Raw genomic sequence first — 24,898 nt, 5'->3', positions numbered from 1 at the left:
TTTTTTTTTTTTGTTTTTTTGAGATAGAGTCTCACTATGTTGCCTTGGGTAGAATGCCATGGTGTCACAGCTCACAGCAACCTCAAACTCTTGGGCTTAAGTGATTCTCTTGCCTCAGCCTCCCAAGTAGCTGGGACTACAGGACTACGTCTGACTATTTTTTGGTTGTAGTTGTCATTGTTGTTTGGCAGGCCCGGGCTGGATTTCAACCTGCCAGCTCTGGTATATGAGGCTGGCGCCCTAGCTGTTAAACTATAGGTGCTGAGCCATCTTATTTTTTTTTTTTTTTTTGAGACAGAGTCTCGCTTCGTCACCCCTGGTAGACTGCAATGGCATCATAGCTCACAGCAACCTCAAACTCTTGGACTCAGATGATTCTCTTGCCTCAGCCTCCCAAGTAGCTGGGACTATAGGCATCCCACCACAATGGCCGGCTATTTTTAGAGGTGGGGTCTCACTCTGACTTAGGCTGGTCTCCAACCTGTGAGCTCAGGCAATCACCTGCCTCAGCCTCCCAGAATGCTAGGATTACAGGCTTGAGCCACCAGTCTCGGCCCCCCAAATGCTTTTTGTAGTTGATGTTTTTTTTAACTACACTTAGCATTTGTTTGTTTGTGTTTTGTAGCCATAGGGGCCTCACTTTATTGCCTAGGCTGGTCTTAAATTCCCTGCTTCAGGTGATACTATTGCTTTGGCCTCCCTAAGTACTAGGATTATGGGCATGAGCCACTGCACCTGGCCTTAGCTAACATTTTAATAAACTTTTTCTTTTCTTTCTTTCTTTTTTTTTTTTTTTTTGAGGCAGAGTCTCATTGTGTTGCACTGGCTAAAGTGCTGTGGTGTCAGCGTAACTCACAACAGACTCAAACTTCTAGGTTCAAGTGATCCTCCTGCCTTAGCCACCTAAGTATTTGGGAATATAGGCACCTGCCACAATGCCCAGCTAATTTTTCTATTTATGGTAGAGATGGGGTCTTGGTCCTCCTCGGCTGGTCTTGAACTCCTGGGTTCAAGCAATTCTTCTACCTCAGCCTCCCAGAGTGCTAGGATAACAGGCATGAGCCACTGTGCCTGGCCTTAATAAACATTTTTATTAGCATTTTATTTGGTACCTATAGGGTAATCCAGTGGGCTGTCCCATTTAAAGGATTTTTGTTTCCTTATTACAAAAGAAATTGAGATATTGTTAAACATTCTGACAATGGTTAACTTAGAAAGTGAAAGTCCTTAGTGATTAAAATTTCTATAGTTAATCACTCTTAACAGTTTGGCATACTTTCTTTATAAGCGTTCAAATCCTATTTTAGGAACTAACTGTTCAATAGTTCAAGTTTGGCTTCTTAAATTATGGTCCATGGACAATCTTAAGATTTCCAGATAACAAAATAACTAGTTGCATCATAGAAGCAAAATTGCTGGCTCGGTGCCTGTAGCTCAGTGAATAGGGTGCCAGCCACATATATAGAAGCTGGTGGGTTTGAGCCCAGCCCGGGCCTGCTAAACAATAATGGTCATCTGCAACCAAAAAATAACCAGGCGATGTGGTGGGTGCCTGTAGTCCCAGCTACTCTGGAGGCTGAGGCTAGAGAATCGCTTAAGCCCAAGAGTTTGAGGTTGCTGTGAGCTGTGATGCCAGGGCGCTACCTTACTTTCTGTGAGGTGAGACTAATGCCTTGTGTGGTGGTTTAAGGTTCTCTTAGGTATTCAGTATATTTTAGAAGTCTCTTATTTGCCAGGTGAAGTGAGAAGGTTTTTGATTTGATAGTTTTCAGGAATTTCAGTATGGAGCTGAAGGGCAGGAACAGTATAGGACAGAAAGACCAGGATTTGGAGATTTTTAGAGTGAAAAGGAAACATTGATAGGCAGAGATAGGAGAGCTGACAGATAAATATGGGAAATGAACAATTGCCAGAGCAGAAGGAAACCTCGGTAGGCAGAGTCTAAGCCATGTTACACTAAGATGCTTTAGCTGTTAGAAATTTCTGCCTTGCAAACTTAAGACTTTTTCTTCTTTTATGCTTTATCAGTGTGATCCTTTAAGAGAGAGAGAGAGAGAGAGCTATATTCAGGGATGAGATATTTGCAAGTAGTCCATGTCACAAACTCCTAACATAGAATAGTCCATTGGGAGCTGTAGAAATGGCTAAACTTCTACAACTTGGCAGGTGAGATCTGGCAGGTAAGGATAACAAGACTCTCGTGTATCAGTTTCCTGAGGCCGTTGCTTCTTTATGGAAATGGGTAACCTCTTCCTTTCTCTGAAATTTTGCAACAACCACAGAAAAAAGAAACTGCATAGATATGACCCAGAAAATGAACTTTTAGCTTTGTCATATATAACACAATGAATTGAGGTGTATAATTGTATACACCTCTTTGTACTTCTGGCCACTTGCCATGCATAAAATGTAAGGGAAAATTAAGGGCCAATTAATTGTAGAATGGGTGGTCTCATTCATTGTCTCTAAACTCATGCAGGGTTAGGTCTTTGTCATAGGCAGCCTATATGTGGCAAAGGGCAAGGTTAAGTATGATTAAAAGATAATTTCAGAAATGGCTTCTGTGTGGCTTCATTGGCCCAGCTCTTCCTGTCTCAGCCTCTGACCTGCTGTATGCTTTGGCTAACAGTATCTCATTATGTTTTTAGGAACAACAGAAGCAACTTTTTCTTGCCTGTTCTTTCCTCCCTAGGATATTCTTTTCATATAAATGTGTGTGTATATATATGTATGTGTGTATATATGTATACATATATATGTGTATATGTATGTGTGTGTGTGTGTATATATATTTGTTGTTGTTTGGTCCCTATAAAGATACTTTTAGGCTGGGTGTGGTAGCTCATGCTTATTAAGCCAGCACTTGGGATGCCAAGGTGAGTGGATTGATGGAGCTCATGAGTTTGAGACCAACCTGAGCAGGAGCGAGACCTGTCTCTGAAAAATAGCCGGGCACTGTGGCAGGTGCCTGTAGTCTCAGCTATGTGGGAGACTGAGGCAAGAGAATCACTTGAACCCAAGAGTTTGATGATGCTGTGAGCTAAGATGCCATGGCAGTCTACCAAGGGTGACCAATTCAGACTCTGTCTCAAAAAACAAAAAAGATGCTTTTAATGGATATTTACATCAAGTTATAAAGTTTGTAGCAAGTATAATACATAGCATGATATAAAGTATAATGATGAACATATGCGAACCTGCCATCCAACTTAAAGAATAAAACATTATTCATGTTGTTGAAGCTACCTGTGTCTCCCCTCCCCAATCATTCTTTTCCTTTCATTCTCCAGAATTTTATGTTTATCATTTCCTTGATTTGACTCTATTTTTAAAGTCTTTTTTTCCCTAGGATTCTTCTACTTTGGTGTTGTCACCTTACAGGAGCATCTAGTCAACCTTTAAATTTTAGGCCCAGATGGCTCATGCCTATAATCCTAGCACTTAGGGGGAGGTTGAGGCAGGAGGATCATTTGAAGCTAAGAATTTAAGCCTGGATAACATACCAAGACCTTGTCTCTATAGTAAAATAAGAAAATATAGCCAGTGTGGTGGTGTGCACCTTTTGTCCCAGCTACATGGGAAGCTGAGATGGGGGATCACTTGAGCTCAGGAGTTTGAGGCTGCAGTGAGCTACCATCAGAGCCCTGCATTCCAGCCTGGGTGAGAGAAAAAAAAAATGTTTATGTGTTACACTTAAAGTTGATTCACCAAAGACTTAGCAGTTCAGACATATGGGTGGTATGACTAAACTCAATTATTATTGTTTTTTTTTGGGTTTTTTTTTTTTTTTTTTGAGTTAAAAAAATTGTGTGTGGGCGGCGCCTGTGGCTCAGTCGGTAAGGCGCCGGCCCCATATACCGAGGGTGGCGGGTTCAAACCCAGCCCCGGCCAAAAAACTGCAACCAAAAAATAGCCGGGCGTTGTGACGGGCGCCTGTAGTCCCAGCTGCTCGGGAGGCTGAGGCAGGAGAATCGCTTAAGCCCAGGAGTTGGAGGTTGCTGTGAGCTGTGTGAGGCCACGGCACTCTATCGAGGGCCATAAAGTGAGACTCTGTCTCTACAAAAAAAAAAAAAAAAAAAAATTGTGTGTAATGAAATGTGCCTTACTTTTGTTTTCAGAAGCACTTTTATTTTTTTAGACAGACTCTTACTTTGTCACCCTCATCAGTAGAGCACTGTAGCATCACAGCTCACAGCAACCTCAAACTCTTGGGCTCAAGTGATTCTCTTGCCTCAGCTTCCCAAGTAGCTGGAACTATAGGTGCTTGCCACAATGCCCAGCTATTTTTTTTGCTGTAATTGCCATTGTTGGTTACCTGGCCCAGGCCAGTTTCAAACCCGCCAACATTGGTGCATGTGGCCAGTGCCCTTAACCACTGAGCTATGGCACAGAGCCCAGAAACACTTTTTTTTTTGAGACAGAGTCTCTCACTGTGTCACCCTCCATAGAGGGCCATGTTGACACGGCTGACAGCAACTTGAAACTCTTTTATTTATTTATTTATTTATTTATATTAAATCATAGCTGTGTACATTAATGCGATATAGCAACTTGAAACTCTTGGGCTTAAGCAATTCTCTTGCCTCAGCCTTCCAAGTAGCTGGGACTACAGACGCCTACCACAACGCCTGGCTTTTTTTTTGTTGCAGTTGATTAGCTGGCCCAGCCCGGGTTCGAACTTGCCACCCTCCGTGTTATGTGGCTGGCTCAGTAACCACTGTACTACAGGAGCTGAGCTGCCCAGAAAGACTTTTTAAAGTGATAAGATAGTTTTAGGTTTTCTGTGGGAGTCGCTTATTTGCTTTGGGGGAAAGGGAGGACACTGCCAGAGAAACTCTGAGGCCACAGGTAGGTTAGAAGAGTCTTAATGAATTTAGTTTTATATAGACAAGGGCATTGCTTTTTTGGCTGCCTAGGGGCTTTGATGTAAACTATGGGGAGTGTCTTGATAGGGATTATCATCATACTCTTTTTGTATTGCCCATCTCTGAGAAGAGGTGAATATGTTTCTGGACTACAACTTCCACTATGCCTTCTAATTGTCAGGTTTTAATTAATTTCATTTTTGAGGAAGGAGCAGGTTAATGTTGGGTAAGTACTGTTAGCTAAATTCTATAGCACTCTAATCTGTCAAGAAGTTGCCTGTCAAAAAAAAAAAAAAAGAAGAAGAAATTGCTTGTCTAGGCCAGGTGCGGTAGCTCATGCCTGTAGTCTTAGCACTTGGGAGACTGGGGTGGGTGGATTGCCTGAGCTCATAGGTTGGAGACCAGCCTGAGCCAGAGGGAGACCTCATTTTTAAAAATAGCTGGGCGTTGTGGCAGGTGCCTGTAGTCCAGCTACTCAGGAGGCTAATGCAAGAGAATCGAGCCCAAGAGTTTGAGGTTGCTGTGAGCTATGATGCTACGGCACTGTACTGAGGGTGACAAAGTGAGACTGTCTCAAAAAAAAAAAAAAAGTCTTTTCTCTAGAATGGATTTTAATCTGGGTCCTCTTAAAGCTAATCTGAAAATCATGAGCCATTTGTCTATTTGGGATCTGCTGGCATGATCATCATCTTACCTGCACTCATAAAGTTCCTGGAAAGTATTAATAAGCTTTTATGGTTTAGGTAATTGGCAGTGATGAAGTAGTCTTTCTTGGTCTTTTGTGTGTGAGTATAGAGCCCTGCTATTCAGGTTGCTTTCTTCTGTAGTAACTAGAATGTGAGTTCTGGGAGACCAGGGACTTTTGTCTATTTAATTCAGTGCTATATCACTACTGCCTACCACAGTAGTGACCAACGTGCATCATAGTAGGTTCTAAGTAAATATCTGTTGTTTTAATAACTTTGGCAGGAAGAACAGTGAACAGGAGTTCGCAGCTTCCTAGGTCATAAATAATGTGCTACAGTGTAAGAAAACACATGGGCTGGATCCTAGTCTTCAGTTAATTTCTTTCTGATTTCATTGTCAGTTTGCTATGAATAGTTATGAAGTCTTCTTACACTTTGTGGTAGGTAGGTTCAGATGGTGGTGCTTATAGCTAGAGGGTGAGAGGGTGGAAAAGGAAGGTAATGGACCTGATTATTCAGAAGCAAAGAGCTGATCTGGAAGCAAAGGCTATGACCATAATTTGGGCCATGACAATAGGAACCATCATAGTTCCATGGCTCTAAGGAAGATGGTTAACTGTTTAACAGACTACCAGGATGTTTAAGAAAAAAATCTTCTGGGGAAATTCTTTTCCCTAGCATGGAAGCAAGAATTTCTCTAGTAGTACTTTGATTTTCATTTATGAATTTTGTGAAAAGAGAAAGTATGAATGTTTCTTTTTAAGATATACATTTTTGTTGTCTATGGAAACATGGTTTGGATGATTTAGAGGATTTATTTATCTTTTTTCTTTACAGATGAACACAGGCTTCACAGTGGCAAACTCTGTCTGATTATCCTTACATGTATTGCAGAGGTAGGTTTCATCAACCTTCCGGTATTAGTCAGTCTCTTATAAAGTGCTATCTTTTCCTGCCTTGCCCCCCCGCCCCATGCTTCCTGTTTTGTGACTTTTAGGGTTCTAAGTCTTGGGAGAGAAAGTGTTCCTCCTTTGTGTTTTCTGTCTTCTCCTTACATTAGAACAGCGGTTCTTAACCTGTGGGGCACCACTCACAGGAACTGTATTAAAGGGCTGCTGCATTAGGAAGGTTGAGAACCACTGCATTAGAGTATAGCTCTGACAACAAGAACTTTTTCTCCTTTACTGCTGTATTCTCAGTGTTTAGCACATAGCAGAGGTTCAGTTAAGATTTGCTAGATGAGTTAATAATAAATTGTGCTATGATAACTTCTATAATTGAGGACTGGAAGATTCTGGCTCTTAAGAGTTGTAGACAAGAGACTCTTTGGAGAAAATAATCCTGCTCCTTTGAAGCTACTTGTGTTGGTTCTTTTGCATTTAGCAAAATAAAAAGCATGCCTATAGTTCCGGCTACTCAGGAGGTTGAGGCAGGAGGATCTCTTGAGCCCAGGAGTTCAAGGCTGTAGTGCCTGTGATTGTACCTATGAATAGCCTCTGCACTTTAGCTTGGGCAACATTGCAAAACTTAGTCTTTAAATTAAAAATAAATAAATAAAATTTATTAAATTTATTAAAAAAAATTTATTAAATAAAAAAAATTTATTAAATTTAAAATTTTAAATAAAATAAATAAAAGAAATGTTTCCTGTGGGTGAGGGTGGAGAGAATAAAGCCTGAGTGAGGAATTGGAAACTCAGTATTGGTTGGATTGCAGTTTGGTGAAGAACAGCCCAGGGAAAAAAAGGAAATGCCTCAGTTTTGTAAGAAGGCATTTTTGGTTGGACTGATTAGGCTTAAACTGCCCATGCATCTTGGTGACACAAAAGTATAAGAAAACTTGAATCAGTTTAGAACTAAGCTTTTAGCTTTACCCTGGGCTCCTTACTCTGTTCTTTTCTCTTTTAAGAAGAGTAAAGGTGGTCCACATGGAGTAAAGAACTGTCACAGACTTTCTCTTTTCATGGGCTTTGTGGAAAGAGGACCTCCTTTTTACAAGGTTAGAGATGGTTGTGTTACAGAGGAGTTGCTTATTAGCAGTGGGCTGGGTGTAATTATTTTTAAAAAACCTTTCTAAGGGGCGGCGCCTGTGGCTCAGTGAGTAGGGTGCCGGCCCCATATGCTGAGGGTGGCAGGTTCAAACCCAGCCCCGACCAAACTGCAACAAAAAATAGCCGGGCGTTGTGGCGGGCGCCTGTAGTCCCAGCTGCTTGGGAGGCTGAGGCAAGAGAATCGTGTAAGCCCAAGAGTTAGAGGTTGCTGTGAGCTGTGTGACGCCACGGCACTCTACCCGAGGGCGGTACAGTGAGACTGTGTCTCTACAAAAAAAAAAAAAAAAACCTTTCTAAGAAAATCTTTAAAGGAGTTGTTTTTCACAAATTGTAACAGTTCCTAGTAATAGAGCCTGTAGGCTTGTCAGGATCTTCAGAAAAGGTGTTGGGAAAGGGCCAAGTGATATTTGTTACCAATCTATGGTGAAAAGTTTTTGATTTTTCATCAGTCTTCAGCAAAGCCAAGGATACACAGGGTCTTGCCTGCTTCCATACTGCCTGTGTAGCAGTTTTCTTGCTCTATTGAGCCCATTTCTTGCAGAGCACAGACCTCTCTTTTTACTCCTCAAGCCTTGGGTAGAACCTGCACGGGCATCCTATAGCCTCTATGCAAACCTTTAAGCTGTCACAAAAAGAGCCAGCTCCCTGAGCAGATGGGAAGGAAGAGGGAATAGGAAAACATTCCTCTTAGCATTTTCTTCAAGTCCTTGTATCTTAATTTTTTTTTAATTTTCAAATTTTTAATTAAGATGGGCACATAATGGTTGCATCCTCTGGTTTAATTTTTATTGTTTTTAAATTGCTTAGAGATTTTTGACCAGTTAAGGACATACTTGGAAATTATACCCAAATAAAATCTGGTGATTTAAATGAGGTTTGACATAAAGGTTCTAGGTTCATCCTACTAACTTTCCAACTGATTCTTGAAAGTAGGACTTAAAGCTCAAGGATTGATATGAAGTGTGATAGATTACAAACTGAGTTTCTTAAATATACTCTCATTCTTTGCCCTTTTGGTATATTTTTATTAGGATCAGTATGCCAATGCGTTTTTGCATGATGACAACATGAATTTTCGAGTAAACTTACATAGAATGGTAGGTGTTTCTTTTGCTTCTTATTTTTTCTTAGAGGAAATTTTTTTGTGTTGGTAGCTTTGGGATGTAATTGATTCTACTAGAACAAATGTGGGTGGAGAGTTGTGCCAAAGGGCTCTTGCAGCCTTTGGCTGCTGTTCAATAGACCCGTGCCTGTTCCTGGTATTTTTTTTTTTGTGTTGAGGAGTTGTTTCTTACTTATGAGGGAATAAAAAGATCTACAACCATATATCCATGGCAGTGATATTGGAATGTATCAATAACATAGATTTCAACAAAAAGATGGGTATAAGCCTTTTGTATTTAGAATGTAGTATGATCTTTGAGTTATTCATCTGAGAGGTGGAACAAATAGAATATGGAAGATTAGGGAATTTCCTAAAGCTTGGAGGTATGTTAAAAAATATCACATTGAGATTTAGATTTGAAACTTTTCTTTCTTTTTTTTTTTTTGAAACTTTTATTTCTTTGGAACTACTGTTGCTGTTTCTGTACCTGCCACCATTACCATTTCTTCTTTTTATTATTATTATATTGTCCAAGAAATATACCAGTGTACCTCTTTTGTTATTAGTAATGCCACTAGTATAGATAAAATCAAAGTAAAAACAACAACTTTCCCATCATAGTATGCTCCAGTCCCTTTTGTCTGGCTGTGAATTGTATTTTTGTCACAGGCCTGTGTTGTTACCTGAGAAGCATTCACAAGTCCTGCTCTACCCTACCCCATCCCTAGAAAGAAAAGTTTGCGTCTCTGTAATAGTGATTTTATTTGTATGAGGAACAAGATGATGAACCATTCAATGTCAGTTCAGATTCCTACTACTCTCCTTTCTTTCTTTTTTTGTGTGTAAGCCTATGAGACATAGGAAGAAGGCTGCAGACAAGAACCTTCCCTGTCGTCCGTTAGTATGTGCAGTACTGGGTGAGTATTGTCAAAAATTTCTGCATTTTTCTGTGACAGTGATAGATTTTAATGATTTTTTTTTTTTTTTGGTTTTGATTTAATTTGAGAAACATTTGGCCAAAACATGGAAGACAAAGACACCTTTTCCACTAATGTGCCTGAAATATGCTCAATTAGCAGAAGCACAATCTGTATTTTCCCCCAGTATAATAAATAATTTGTGTTAAATTGTTAAGGCATTTGGCTACATCAGGATTACCTAGTCTTAATTCTTATAGATTTTAATGATTAAGATGAGGAGTAGATCCTGGTTGATCTAGTGCTTCCTCAGAGAAGTTGTAACCAGTTATGTTTCTTTGCTGGCCTAAGAAACCATATGTTTGGTAAAGCAACCCAAATGAATAGAATACTCAGTAAAAGGGTGAATGAAAAGGTGAATCTTTTTTTAAAGGAAGAAAATCATTCCTGGGAAGCAAATGGCTATGTCTAAACTTGATACATAATTTAAATTTGTAAAATTATCTTATTCTCGATCAAGATTTTAAATTCTTTCCTCCCTTTCTTGGTGCAAATTGATGCATCAGCTGGCCAGAAAGCTTAGAGTTCAAGATTCAGGGATATAAAACTTCCTCTGAGTAAATTAAGCTGAGCCATGGCTGACAGAGCTGATAGAGGGCTGTATCTTGGGTAATTTTTGTCTACACAGACTTTTACATTTTCCTTAGGGGAGTTAGCTGAACTCTTAACAGACTCAGTTCCTAAATCTACTTGATTTTTGAAATAGACTGTGTAATAAACCTGTATTGACCCAAAGCCCCACTCACCATTTCTGTCAATATCTGTCAAACTGAACATGATAGTGAGAAGAGATGGACTGACACAGCTTTAGAGTTGACTTTCTGGTTACACAAATGTGATCATTAATTTCGACTCTGCTTGTCTCATTGCTCTAGTCTGAGGATATGATTTCCCTCTGGCATTTCTTATTAGTGCCATGTTATGAAATATCTATACAATGAAATTTTCCTTGTAACTGAATTTATTGGCAGGCCAAGGTATCTTTCTGAAAGTAGGAGACAGAACTAATTTTCTTGTTACTTTACAAGTGACAGATGGTGAACAGTGTTAGAAAAAGTGCTTAGTATAAAATAAATTGAAGTGTGAGTGAATACAGATGTGGCTAGTAGATGACATTTAGCATGAGTGCAGGATGTACTTTTTTCCCAACTCAGAAAGGCAAGGAGTAAATTTCATTGTAATTGATTGAATTTTTCTCCTTTCACCTTTCAGACCTGATGGTTGAGTTTATTGTAACACACATGATGAAGGAGTTTCCTATGGATCTTTATGTGTAAGTACCCTGGCTCATTTAATGTGTGCAAATCTATTTTTTTTTTTTTTTTTTTTGTAGAGACAAAGTCTCACTTTATTGCCCTTGGTAGAGTGCCGTGGCGTCACACAGCTCACAGCAACCTCCAACTCCTAGGCTTAGGGGATTCTCTTGCCTCAGCCTCCCAAGTAGCTGGGATTACAGGCGCCCGCCACAACACCCGGCTATTTTTTTTTGTTGTTGCAGTTTGGCCGGGGCCGGGTTTGAACCCACCACCCTCGGCATGTGGGGCCGGCGCCCTACCCGCTGAGCCACAGGTGCCGCCCGTGCAAATCTATTTTAAAGAACTGAGTGATAGAAAATTTATGATCTATATGTACTTCAAGGAAAATGTATTTGTGTGTAGAGAAGTGGCAGGGAACATTTTATGGCCTGAATTTGTACATCTTTTCAGAAGGGGGGAAAAGTACAAACCGTAATTTGGATTCTGCACATATCTTCATTATCACTTTTAGGCATACTGCATGAAGAGCAGGGCTGATGCAGTAAAGTAGTGATCAGAGAGGGCTGTTGTAATCCAAAGATATGTGATTCTAGCAGACTATTTTGTTGTCTCTGGACTATAGTAGTTAGAAGATAGGAAGAGGTCAGAGAGATAGAGCTACTGGTCCATTCTTAGCCTACATTGTCCTGACAACCTAGCTAGGAAGGTACATCTCCAATGGCCTGGCTGAGAGATTCTTTTTTTTTTTGTTTTTTAAGACCAGAGTCTCACTTTTGTCACCTTTGGTAGAGTGCCATGGTGTCATAGCTCACAGCAACCTCAGACTCTTGGGCTTAAGGGATTCTCTTGCCTTAGCCTCCTGAGTAGCTGGGACTACAGGCACCCACCACAGTGCCCAGCTATTGTTTTTAGAGACGAGGGTCTCACTCTGGCTCAGGTTGGTCTCAAACTAACGAGATCAGACAATCCACTTGCCTCAGCCTCCTGGAGTGCTAAGATTACAGGCATGAGCCACCACATCTGGCCCTAGAAATTCTTCTCTTGAGGAGATCTGATTGCCTTCACAGTCACATAATGAGGACAATTAGAGACAATGAAAAATCATTATATTTTAATGAAGTTTAAGCCTTAAGGTTTTCTTTCTTCTTTGCCACTTCTGCATTCTTCTTCTCTTTAATACCAAAGAACAGCTGTGCCACATTAATGTTATCCCAAATATATATATTACCTTCATTCCTTAAAAAGTATCTGACTTGAATTTGACAGCAGAATTGGTACCTCCATCTTTTGCAAGAGAGTGATTTGGTGCGCAGCAAACTCAGTGTACCTCATTCTAGTGCCCCCGCCTGAGATCTAGGGAGGTATACAGGTTTTTACTCTAAATAGAGGAGACCTCCAACTTTTTAGGTTTATTGTAGACTGTATAGTCTTGGTTTTCTAGGTTTGAAATAATGATAAAAATTTTACTTTTAGATAAGTAGGTTACAGTTTATATTTTTCCATACCTTTTAGGAGTTTAGAAATGAATCTGATCCTTCAATTCAAAGAATATGAGAAGCTGCTCTTTATCATTTTTCTTATACTTCACAGATGAGTTTTCTGCTTTTTAAAATTTTATTTATTTATTTACTTATTTATTTGAGACAGAGTCTCTCTCTGTTGTAGAGTGCAATGACAGCATCATGGCTCACTGTAATCTCAAACTCTTGGGCTCAAACACTTCTTCTACCTTGGCCTGTCAGAGTGCTAATATTACAGGCATAAGCCACTGTACCTGGCCTGCTTACTTTGGATAGCATCTATCAACCTAAGTATCTCAGTGTTACTTGGGAGGCTGAGGCAAGAGAATCGCCTAAGCCCAAGAGCTGGAGGTTGCTGTGAACTGTGATGCTATGGCACTCTACCGAGGGCAAAAAAGTGAGACAGAAAAAGAAAAAAAAAAAAAGATTTGGTTTGTTTAGTCTTTCTAGCTTGATTTACTTATGTTCTACTTTTAGGATGTGCTATTATTTACTGCAGTATATATTATTGTAGTCCCAGTTATCTCATAAGTAAAGAAATTGAGGCTCAGGAGAGTACATGCTTTGCCCAGGGTTATTCTTCAGTAAACACCATTACCTGGAGTTGAACCCAGATTTTCTTACTATGAATCCTGGGCTGTTACCATCCCTTTCCAGTTGTATTAGTTGTCTATTGCTATGTAACAAACTACTTCATTTTTATTTTTTTTTAGAGACAGAGGGCTCACTTTATCCCTCTTGGTAGAGTGCCGTGGCGACTCACAGCTCACAGCAACCTCCAACTCCTGGGCTTGGGTGATTCTCTTGCCTCAGCCTCCCGAGTAGCTGGGACTATAGGTGCCTGCCACAACACCTGGCTATTTTTTTGTTGCAGTTTGGCTGGGGCCGCGTTCGAACCCGCCACCCTTGGTATATGGGGCTGGCGCCCTACCCACTGAGTCACAGGCGCAGTAATAAACTACTTTAAAACCTAGAAGTTTAAAGCAGATGTTTATCATCTCATAGTTTCTGTGGTTCAGGAATCCAGGAGAAGCTTAGCTGAATAGTTTTGACATAGGGAATTTCACAAGGCTGTAAAATGTTAGTGGGGGCTGCAGGCTTTTGAGGTTCTGCTATGGCTGGGGGATCTGCTTTTAAGCTCTCTTAATGGTTGTTGGCAAGCCTCAGTTCTTCACCATGTGGGCCTCTCTGTTAAGTTGCTCAGCATGAGAACTGTCTTTCCCCAGAGTAGGTAATCCCAGAGAGAAAGAGAGTAAGAGCCCAATATGGAAGCTACCATCTCTTTTGTAACCTAATCTCAAGGGAACATATTATTTCTATTGGTCCCACAGACCAACTCTGATACAGTGTGTAAAGGGACTTTACAAAGGTATGACTATGAGAAGGTGGGGATTGTTGGGGGCCTTCTTGCAGGCTGATGTTCACAGCTAGTAAGACCAGTTCACAGACCCATTCACAGCTAGTAAGTTGCATTACCAAGATTCAGACTCATGTCTGTTTGAATCCAAAGGCTGTACTTTTTAACACTTCTATAAATGACAAAGGAGGGCGGTGCCTGTGGCTCAGTGGGTAGGGCACCAGCCCCATATACTGAGGGTGGCAGGTTCAAACCCAGCCCCAACCAAACTGCAACAAAAAATAGCTGGGCATTGTGGCAGGCGCCTGTAGTCCCAGCTACTCGGGAGGCTGAGGCAGGAGAATTTCCTAAGCTCAGGAGTTGGAGGTTGCTGTGAGCTGTGACATCACAGCACTCTACCAAAGGCAATGAAGTGAGACTCTGCCTCTTAAAAAAAAAAAAAAAAAGACAAAGGAAAGATTTGTATAAATGGGTATGCTGACTGAGGCATCAGAGAGGTCTGCATTTGACCTCAGACATGAAGAAACACTAGGAATTTTCTATGAGAAGGAGTCAGGAAGGGTATACCAGGTAAGGGACCAGCATGGACCAAGCCTCCAGGGGGCTTAGAAACTTGAAAGTGTGCTGTATTTGGACAACAGAAAGAGATTCTGGATAGTTAGAGTGTAAGGTGCATGGAGGAAGGGTAAGAGTAGAAAAAAGCTTGCCTGAGATTAAGTGGATGATAGGGAGCAATTGAAGGTAGGTAGGGATGATACGCTAAGATTGTGTGTTCAGTACTGTAAAGTTACAGGTATGTATCTGTCCACCCAAACCCTCACATTCCTAGCCAGTGAACCTGGTTAATGCTAATGTTCTATTTTCTACCTCCCCCTCATTCCTAACTTCACCCTCTAAAGAATTTTTGTATTGCATTGCTTTCTTAGGTGCTTTTTCCACCTGCTCCCTAATTGACTGGAGATTAGGGAAAATGGAGAAGATAATGTGGCATCAAGTTGAGAGAGGCTGGGCTCGCCCTCAGGATGAATTCACTTTCTTCATTGCTACCCATAAGCATGTTTTCATAGCTTCCTTCCCCTATTTCCAGCTCCCTGTTCAGTTTTTAGTATTTGGAGAATCAAGTCCTTTTCAGGTGAACTTATCTGCTCCCAGCTGGGCAACCGGCCAGGTTGCTGCTCTCACTTTTCATTAAATACTGCTTTTCAGTAGTACACAGCAGAATGAGAAATTGAAAGCAAAATGAATTTCTAGCATTTCATAATCCTCCTAGTGAAATAGAAGAAATATGGAGTATGGAAAGACTTAATATTCAAAGCCAGAGTCTGGGTTAGGAATGAAACAATTTCACATCTGTGTATGAATGCTGTAGGTGAAGTAATGATGGGGGAGGTATTTATATCAAAAAAAAGAAGTGGGGTGTGGTGGCTCATGCTAGTAATCCTAGCACTCTGGTAGGCCAAGGTAAGAGGATTGCTTGAGCCCAGGAAGGTGAGGTTGTGGTGAGCTGTGATCATGCCACTATGCTCTAGCCAGGGCAATATGGAGTGAAGACTCTGTCTCCAAAAAAACAAAAAAAGAGAAAGAAAGGAAAGTCTTCCCTGGAGCAATAGAGGTAGGAAAATGTAACCAATAAATTCCTACTCCCAGCTGTACTCCTTGATTCTTTTTTTTTTTTTTTTTTTTTTTTTTTTTTTGAGACAGTCTCACTTTGTCACCCTCAGTAGAGTGCTGTGGGGTCACAGCAACCTCCAACTCCTGGGCCCAGGTGATTCTCTTGCCTCAGCCTCCTAAGTAGCTGGGACTACAGGCGCCCTCCACAATACCCGGCCATTTTTTGTTGCAGTTTGACCAGGGCCAGGTTTGAACCTGCCACCCTCGGTATATGGGTCCGGTGCCCTACCCACTGAGCCACAGGTGGCGCTGAGACAGAGTCTCACTTTGTTGCCCTTGGTAGAGTCCTATGGTGTCATAGCTCACAGCAACCTCAAACTCTTGTACTTAAGTGATCTTCTTGCTCAGCCTCTTGAGTAGCTGGGACTAGGTGCCTGCCACAAGGTCTGGCTATTTTCTTTTGTTTGTTTTTTTAGCAGGCTAGGTCTGCGTTTGAACTCACCAGCCCTGGTGCATTTCCCCAGCGCCCTACCCATTGAGCATGGGCGCCGCCTACTCCTTGATTCTTATTGCCATTCCCATTGCTTCTACAGGGTTTGAGAATGAGGGGAAATAGGCTCCTGGGAGAGTAATCTCTCCTTTAAGTTATTCTTACATGGACAACTTGAACTTTTCTTTTCTTTTTTTTGTAGAGACAGAGTCTCACTTTATCACCCTTCGTAAAGTGCTGTGGCATCACACTGCTCACAGCAACCTCTAACTCCTGGGCTTAGGCGATTCTCTTGTTTCAGCCTCCCAAGCAGTGGCGGGACTACAGGTGCCCACCACAACACCCGGCTATTTTTTTGTTGCAGTCTGGCCAGGGCTGGGCTCGAACCCACCACCCTCGGCATATGGGGTTGATGCCCTACCCACTGAGCCACCCAAACTTGAACTTTTCTTAAATCAGATACTTGCAGACCTATGGGTAGGCACCAGAAGAAAGGTAGACTTCAGTAGTCCCTACAAGATTTTAGGAGAAAGTGGAACCTGTCTTGTGTTGAAATAGGAAACTGCTACACACATTAAAGAAACTCCCCAAGAAGCAGTATACTGGGAGTCATTCTGCCAATATATATCTTTTTTTTTTTTTTTTTTTTTTTTTTTTTTTTTTAATTTGGCCGGGGCTGGGTTAGAACCCACCACCTCCGGCATATGGGACCGGCACCCTACCCGCTGAGCCACAGGCGCCGCCCTTCTTTTTTTTTTTTTTGAGATAGAGTCTCACTCTGTCACTTAGGTTAGAGTGCTGTGGTGTCAACCTAGTTCACAGCAACCCAAATTCCTGGGTTCAAGCAATCTACCCTCCTTGGCCTCCCAGAATGCTTGGATTACAGGCATTAGGTAATGCGTCCGGCCCTGCCTGTATATATCTTTAAGACTGTAGCAATTTGGGCGGCGCCTGTGGCTCAGTGGGTAAGGCGCCGGCCCCATATACCGAGGGTGGCGGGTTCAAACCCGGCCCCGCTGAACTGCAACCAAAAAATAGCTGGGTGTTGTGGCAGGCGCCTGTAGTCCCAACTGCTCGGGAGGCTGAGGCAAGAGAATCCCTTAAGCCGGGGAGTTGGAGGTTGCTGTGAGCTGTGTGAGGCCACGGCACTCTACCAAGGGCCATAAAGTGAAACTCTGTCTCTACAAAAAAAAAAAAAAAGATGTAGCAATTCTTAAAATTTTCATTTTGTTTGGTAAATAGTGTAAGTTATTGAGACCACAAAGCTAATGATGTCACCTTTTGGGTGACTGTGAAGACAGGAACAGATCCCAGGAGCAGTGCTGAAGTGGGTAGTCACTGGAGGAGCGAGAGAGTGGTGACAGCATGGGGTGGGGGTATAGGTAGCATCTCACTCCTGCTCCAAAGTGGCTCAGTGTTGATGGGATGGCATTGGCAGCGGGAACCGAGGTGTAGCAGGCTGTGTAAGAGGTACTCACACTCAGGAATGTACTGTGCATGGGTGGTCATGTGTGGGCAGCATCTAGCCACTCTTGCTGGCTGTGACAAATCTGTTAGCACTAGGGACCTAATGACTATCAATCTCATGGGGAAGTTGATAGATGAGTTTATAAATTGCTAAGGCAAATCATAGCTCAAACAAGGGTATCATTTAACTAGTGACAAATGTATCCAACAGATAATCACACCATAATTTCTAAAAATCAGCAAATTATTTGGAAGCTATTAGGATGATTTATACTGCTATTTATTTATTTATTTGAGATAGAGTCTCATTCTGTCACCCTGGGTAGAGTGCTGTGGCATCATAACTCACAGCAAAATTGATCTTGCCTCAGCCTTTCTACTAGCTGGGACTGTAGGTGTCTGCCACTACACACCTGGCTAGTTTTTTTTCTTTTTTTTCCTTTTTATTTTTTTATGGAATTTCATAAATTAGTCTTTAATAAATTGTACAAAGTGTTTTAATAAAAAAGCACATGTTTTCTGAAGATAATGGTATTTAATTATTATTCCCATCCCACAAGACTCTCATGAAAATAAAACATTTCAGATAGCAAAGGAGAAGAAAAATCAAGTGAAAAGGAAGAAAAGAAAGAAGAGAAAACTTCAAATTCATAGTGTCTGAATTACTTCTGAACTGTCTTCCTGGTTCTTGAACGGGTTTGCATGCCCTCCTCTGTATTTGAGCATTCCATATCTTCGACAGTAGATTCTGGGCTTTCTTCAATTTCTTTCCTTGCTTTGTTATTGTTTTTGCTTTCAGACCTCCATTCTCCACAACAGTGAGGTCCAGTTTGCCATCATCTTTACTTCCTATAGCTTTCAGTCCTTGTGAAAGAATATCTCGTAAATTTTTGATAAAGAGGTTTGTCAGTATAGCCCAGTAATTTCACTATTTCCATGTATTCGGCCATTTCACCTGGTTTGTTTTTCTCAGGAAAACACTTGTCCATCAGACTTGCAATATTTTCTCTATATCTAATTTTGGAATCTTTTTTTTTTTGTAGAGACAGAGTCTTACTGTACCGCCCTCGGTAGAGTGCCGTGGTGTCACACGGCTCACAGCAACCTCTAACTCTCGGGCTTAGAGCGATTCTCTTGCCTCAGCCTCCCAAGTAGGTGGGACTATAGGCGCCCGCCACAGCACCCGGCTACTTTTTTTTTTTTGTTGCAGTTTGGCCAGGGCTGGGTTTGAACCCGCCACCCTCGGCATATGGGGCTGGCGCCCTACTCACTGAGCCACAGGTGCCGCCCCTAATTTTGGAATCTTGAACATACTTAGGGTCTTTCAAATTATCCTCCCAAGGAAGATGGCCAGTCAGCCACTGGATCATACAATAACCAAGTATTTCCAAATCACCGTGTCATGATGGGGCCACGACATTGTGCACATCAATGCTGGTGAAATCAGTGGTGCCATCATGACATCTTTTGGGGTCTTCTTTGTATTCTTTATGAACTCCATCAGGGCAGTACCGATAAGCAAGGCCATAATCGACCAAGTACACCTGGTCAGGATTCTTGTAGCTCAGAAGAAGATTTGAGCCTTGATATCTCCATGTACATACTCATGCTCGTGAATATATTCAAGAATATCCAGAATTCTTAAGCTTAGTTGCAAGACAGTTTTCCCAGAAAACCTTTTGGCATTTGCTTCATATATTTTCCGAAGGTCACTCCCAAAGCAATCCATTATCATAAACCTATAACTTTTTCCATTTTTATCATGTAGACCAGACCCCCAATACTTAGGACAACCCAGGTACTTCAGTTTATGGATATGAATCCATTTCTGAGTTTGCTCTGGTTTAGCAGCTTGCTGGTAGAGCTTTAATTCAGAAAAAAGAGGTCCATTGTCATTGGGTTCAACTTTTAAACACAGGGTGCATCACTGCCAACCAATTTTGAAGAATTTGTATCAGCAAGATATATACAGCCAAAGCCACCTTGGCCAGTGAGTAATCCTACATTCCACCCCAGCGGCAAATTGTTCTGCAAGATGTCTTTTTGCAGGGCCCTGTCTTCCAGCTTGAGCGGCTTTTACACGAGGCATTTTCACACAAACTGCGGGCCAGTCGCCTTCTGCCCAGTACTTTTTTTTTTTTCCTATTTTTAATAGAGATGTGGTCTTGCTCTTGCTCAGGCTGGTCTCAAACTCCTGAGTTTGGGTGATCCCCTCAGTGTGCCTCGGCCTCCCAGTGTGCTAGGATTACAGGTGTGAGCTACTGTGCCTGGCCTATACTGCAATTTATATCATTAAGCAGTTTTGGTACAGATTTGTGACCAAAAAAAAAAATACACTTAAAATTTTTTTTCTATTTTCTCACTCAACTACAATCAACACAGAGGACTTACGGGACTCAGTGTAGAGGGGTTTTCTCCACACACACCAAACAAGCAATTACTTCTGCAGTGGACACCAGCTGGATATCCTCTAATTCAATTCTAACACTATCTACCTGGAGATAGGGTTCGATTAATTTGCTAGAGCAGCTCACAGAACTCTATGAAACACATGTACCAGTTTATTGCAAAGGATGTAAGGACACAAACAGTCAGTAGAAGAGACACATAGGGTGAGGTCTGAAGGAGTCTGGAGCCCAGGAGCTTCTATTTCTGTACCCATTGGAGTTGGGGGGTGCATCATCCCCTCAGCATGTGCATGAGTTCTTGTTCACCTTCCTGCAAGCCTTCAGGTATTTGGCTATCCAGAAGCTCTCTGAACCCTGTCCTTTTGAGTTTTTATGGAGGCTTTCTTACATAGGTGTGATTGATTAAACCATTGGTTATTGATGTTCAATTTAACTTTCAGCCTCTTTGCCTTCCCTGAATTTTTTTCTTTTTTGGGAGGGAGGCTGAAAGCCCAATCCTCTAATCATGCCTTGGCCTTTCTGGTGACCAACCCCCATTCTGAAGCTACCTGGAGGCTGCCAGCCTTCAGTCAACTCAACATATAAAATCCATTACTTTGGAAATTCTAAAGACTTTCAGAGTTGTATTCCAGGAAATGGGGTTGAAGACCAAATATATATATATATATATATATATGTTAAATAAATATATATATTTAACTTTTATTATTATTTTTGTCACCCTTGGTAGAGTGCTATGGTATCATAGCTCACAGCAATCTCCAATTCTTGAGCCACAGGCACCACCTGATAAGTCTTTTAAGAGAGATCTGTTTACATAGTTCTCTTATTAAATCCTGTCTGGGAAGCTCATGCAAGACCACTTAGACTCCAGGTACAGGGAGTAAGATCTTCTTGCCTTAGTTTTTCATTGTTTTAGTAGAGACGGGGTCTTACTCTTGCTCAGTCTGGTCTTGAACTTGTCCTTGGTCTCCTAGAGTGCTAGGATTATAGGTGTGAGCCATCACACCCGGCCCAAATGTATATTTTATAGTATCACAAGATTTATTTAGAGAATAAAAGGGAATTATTTTAAAATTTTTAATGTACGCATTGGTTTACATATTAATTTACATTTCTATATGGTTTGTAAATTTTTCTTTTTGAGACAGTCTCACTATGTTGCCCTCGGTAGAGTGCTATGGCGTCACAGCTCACAGCAACCTCCAACTCTCTTTTGCCTCAGCCTCCCAAGTAGCTGGGACTACAGGTGCTCGCCACAGTGCTTGGCTATTTTTTGTTGCAGTTGTCGTTGTTTAGCTAGCCAAAGCTGGGTTGGAATCTGCCAACCAGATTTGGCTGGCAATGTAACCACTGTGCTACCGGTGCCAAGCCAGTGTGTAAAATATTTTAATTAATTTTTATTTATTTATTTATTAATTTGTTTTGAGACAGAGCCTCAAGCTGTCACCCTGGGTAGAGTGCTGTGGCATTGTAGCTCACAGCAACCTCTTAACTCCTGGGCTCAAGCAATTCTCCTGCCTCTGCCTCCCAAATAGCTAGGATTACAGGTGTTTGCCACAACACCCGGCTATGTTTTTGGTTGCAACCATCATTGTTGTTTGGCGGGCCCAGGCTGGATTCGAGCCCGCCAGCTCATGTTTATGTGGCTGGCGCCTTAGCCACTTGAGCCACAGGAGCCTAGCCTGTAAAATATTTTTAATGTCACTGCTGAAGATGCCAAAGTCTTTTTTTTTTTTTTTTTAGAGACAGAGTTTCACTCTGTCGCCCTCCGTAGAGTTCGTGGCATCATAGCTCACAGCAACCTCCAGCTCTTGGGCTTAGGCGATTCTCTTGCCTTAGCCTCCCAGTAGCTGGGACTACAGGTGCCCGCCACAACGCCTGGCTATTTTTTGTTGCTGTTTGGCCAGTGTGGGGTTTGAATCTGCCACCCTCGGTATATGGGGCCGGTGCCCCACTCACTGAGCCACAGGCACCACCTGATACCTAAGTCTTTTAAGAGAGATCTGTTTACATAGTTCTCTTACTAAATCCTGTCTGGGAAGCTCATGCAAGACCACTTAGACTCCAGCTACAGGGAGTAAGAACTGAGAAAGATGTAAATTAGCTACCCTGATTTTAGCTTGATTTTGTGAACTGCCGAATTGGCACCTCACAGATGAATTTGGGATCTGCTAAAGTTAGTAGGGCCTCTATCTCAGATTAATAGGCTAGAACCCGAGAGAGTCTCAGTTCCACCTCTGGAAGTATCCTCTACTTGAAGCTGCCATTCACCTGAATTGCAACTGGGATATATTAGAACAGGTTACATAAATCAACACGGAGAAGAGCCACTTGTTACTATTTTACTATGTCCTTTTGCTTCGTTCATTTTGTCTCTTCTATCTTTGCCTTCTCTGTCATTCTTTCATGTTAGAAAGGTTTCAAAAGGAAGAGTCTCTTTGATTTGCCTGAAACTAGCAGGATTCCGTTTTTTAGGAACTTTACAACTTAGTTGTAATAAGACACTAGACTTAAATGCTAGTGTTTAGTTGGTATATAGTTAATATTTGTTGAATGAATGAATGAATGAATGGAAAAGATAGGCCTGACAGTTTCTTCTGAACCTTTTGGTTTGTGTGATTGAGCCTGGAGCTTCCGAGGGGTATAGTTTAAGCCCTGGACCTCTGGCTGACCAAGCCCTCCCTTAACTATCTTAATTATTTTTAGGGTACTGAGGATATGACAGAGTGAGACTTAGAACTTGAAGCTCGGCTCAGCTTCTGTAGCTCAGCGGCTAGGGCGCCGGCCACATACACTGGAGCTGTCAGGTTCGAATTCAGCCCAGGCCTGCCATACAACAATGACAACTACAACCAAAAAATAGCCGGGCGTTGTGGCAGGTGCCTGTAGTCCCAGCTACTTGGGAGGCTGAGGCAAGAGAATCGCTTAAGCCCAAGAATTTGGGGGTGCTGTGAACTTGATGCCATGCACTCTACCCGGGGTGACAGCTTGAGACTCTGTCTCAAAAAGAAAAAGAAAAAAAAAAGAAAAGAACTTGGTGTTTATTAAGACATAAGAGTACTAAGCTAGTACTCTTCAATGAGGAACACCAACTTATCCATATAATACTGACTATTAAAGTGGACACTGAATGATTTAATCAGGAATCCAAACATACCTACCTATAGAATATATAAAATTAACATTGCTATGAGAACTATAACTTGCATTTCCTAACAATTGGGGAAATTTAGGCCATAGTTTGTTGTTGTTTTTTTTTTTTTTTTAACATTTTTAAAGTATATAATTCAGTGTTTTTTAAAAATATATTCACAGGATTGTGTAACCATCACCACAATCTTACTTTATTTTATTTTTTTGGTGACAGAGTCTCACTCAGTCGGCTTGGGGTTGAACGCCATGGCATTGTAGCTCACAGCAACTTCCAACTCTTGGGCTTAAGTGATTTTCTTGCCTAAGCCTCCCAAGTAGCTGGGACTACAGGTGCCCACCACAATGCCCAGCCATTTTTTTTAGAGATGAGGTCTCGCTCTCTCAGGCTAGTCTCGAACTCCTGAGCTCAAGCAATCCACCTGCCTCAGCCGGGATTATAGCCGTGAGTCACTGCACCCGTCCTCAAAATCTAATTTTAGAACATATTTTATTTCCCCCAAAGAAATCCCATACTCATTTGCAATTACTCCCCATATCTTCCCTCACCCCTCTTCCCCAATCCTAGACAACTGCTGATCTACTTTCTGTCTCTATGTATTTGTCTATTCTGGACATTTTACATAAATGAAATCATATAATATGTGGCCTTCTATTACTGACTTATTTAACGTGTTTTCAAGATTCATCCATCTTATGGCATGTATCATTAATTCATTCTTTTTTGCTGATTAATCTTTTATTATATGGATATAGCATATCATTCATTATTCATTCATCAGTTGGTAGACATTTGGGATTTTTGCCTTTTTTTTTTTGGATAGAGTCTTAAGCAGTTGCCCTGGGTAAAGTGCTGTGGTGTTGGACGTAGCTCACAGCAACCTCCAACTTGGGCTCAAATGATCCTCTTGCCTCAGTTTTTCTATTTTTAGTAGAGGTGTGGTCTTGCTTTTGCTCAGGCTGGTCTCCAACTTGTGAGCTCAAGCAGTCTACCTGCCTTAGTCTCCCAGAGTGCTAGGATTACACTCCGTCCTTTTTTTTGTTTTTTTTGAGACAGAGTCTTATACTGTTGCCTGGGCTAGAGTGCAGTGGCCTCATTATAGTTTTCTCAACTAGTCTTTCTGCATCAGCCTCCTGTGTAGGCTGGCTAATTTTTATTTTTTATTTTTTTTGTGGAGATAGGGTCTCACTATCTTGCTCAGGCTGGTCTGCAACCCCTGGCTTAAAAAACATATATGTTGTTGAGATGTGAATAACTGTGATTTTTTTTCTTTTTTCTTTTTTTATTAAATCATAACTTTGTACATTGATGCATTTATGGGGTTTGTGATTTTTGTAATGAGCTAGAGTAATCTTGTCCAGCAGAAATTTTTGTGATAACAGGAAATTTCTGTATATCTTTGCTGAGCAGTATGGTAGCCATTAACTACATGTGGCTATTAAGCACTTAATATGTGATTAGTGCAACTGAGGAACTGAAGTTTTAATTTAACTATTGATGTAAATTTTAATTTAAATAAAACAGTTTAATAGATATCAAGCCAGGCACAGTGGCTCATGCCTGTAATCTTAGCGCTCTGGGAGGCTGATGCAGGTGGATTGCTTGAGCTCAGGAGTTCAAGACCAGGCCGAGCAAGAGTGAGACCCCCATCTCTACTAAAAATGAAATAACTGAGGGAAGAGGATCACTTGAGCTCAGGAGTTTGAGGTTGCTGTGAGCTATGACAGCATGGTACTCTATCAAAGGTGACAAAGTGACTCTGTCTCAAAAAAAATAAAATAGATATTGAGACTTAAGGTCTTTAATTTTGTGGTTTTTGTATCCTATATCTTCCACTTCAAATGGAGTAGTCTGATTCTGGCCTACTGGTTTATCCTTCCTCCCTGGAAAGATACTCAAAGGAAAGGTATCAGAGGTGTCTAATCAACTATTCACCTATAAGTAGTTGTAGC

At 41.4% G+C, this 24,898-nt stretch overlaps 1 protein-coding gene and 1 pseudogene across 2 annotated transcripts in view; one reads left to right on the top strand and one right to left on the bottom strand.

Moving 5' to 3' along the window:
• The window catches only part of ARMH3 (armadillo like helical domain containing 3), a 242,132-nt gene that overhangs the window by 70,115 nt on the left and 147,119 nt on the right, over nt 1-24,898 (top strand). For both annotated transcript variants that reach the window (XM_053583043.1, XM_053583044.1), the window contains exons 16-19: nt 6,389-6,447; nt 8,633-8,698; nt 9,554-9,623; nt 10,896-10,956. In XM_053583043.1, the coding sequence (XP_053439018.1) occupies nt 6,389-6,447; nt 8,633-8,698; nt 9,554-9,623; nt 10,896-10,956 (256 nt within the window). The remainder of the gene's footprint in view (nt 1-6,388; nt 6,448-8,632; nt 8,699-9,553; nt 9,624-10,895; nt 10,957-24,898) is intronic.
• LOC128580763 (serine/threonine-protein kinase VRK1-like) lies at nt 18,047-19,473 on the bottom strand (annotated as a pseudogene).

This window comes from Nycticebus coucang, chromosome 3 (assembly GCF_027406575.1).
Source record: "Nycticebus coucang isolate mNycCou1 chromosome 3, mNycCou1.pri, whole genome shotgun sequence".
Lineage (NCBI taxonomy): Eukaryota > Metazoa > Chordata > Mammalia > Primates > Lorisidae > Nycticebus > Nycticebus coucang.
The sequence above is the reverse complement of the archived record's forward strand: the minus strand, read 5'-3'. Positions and strand labels throughout refer to the sequence as shown.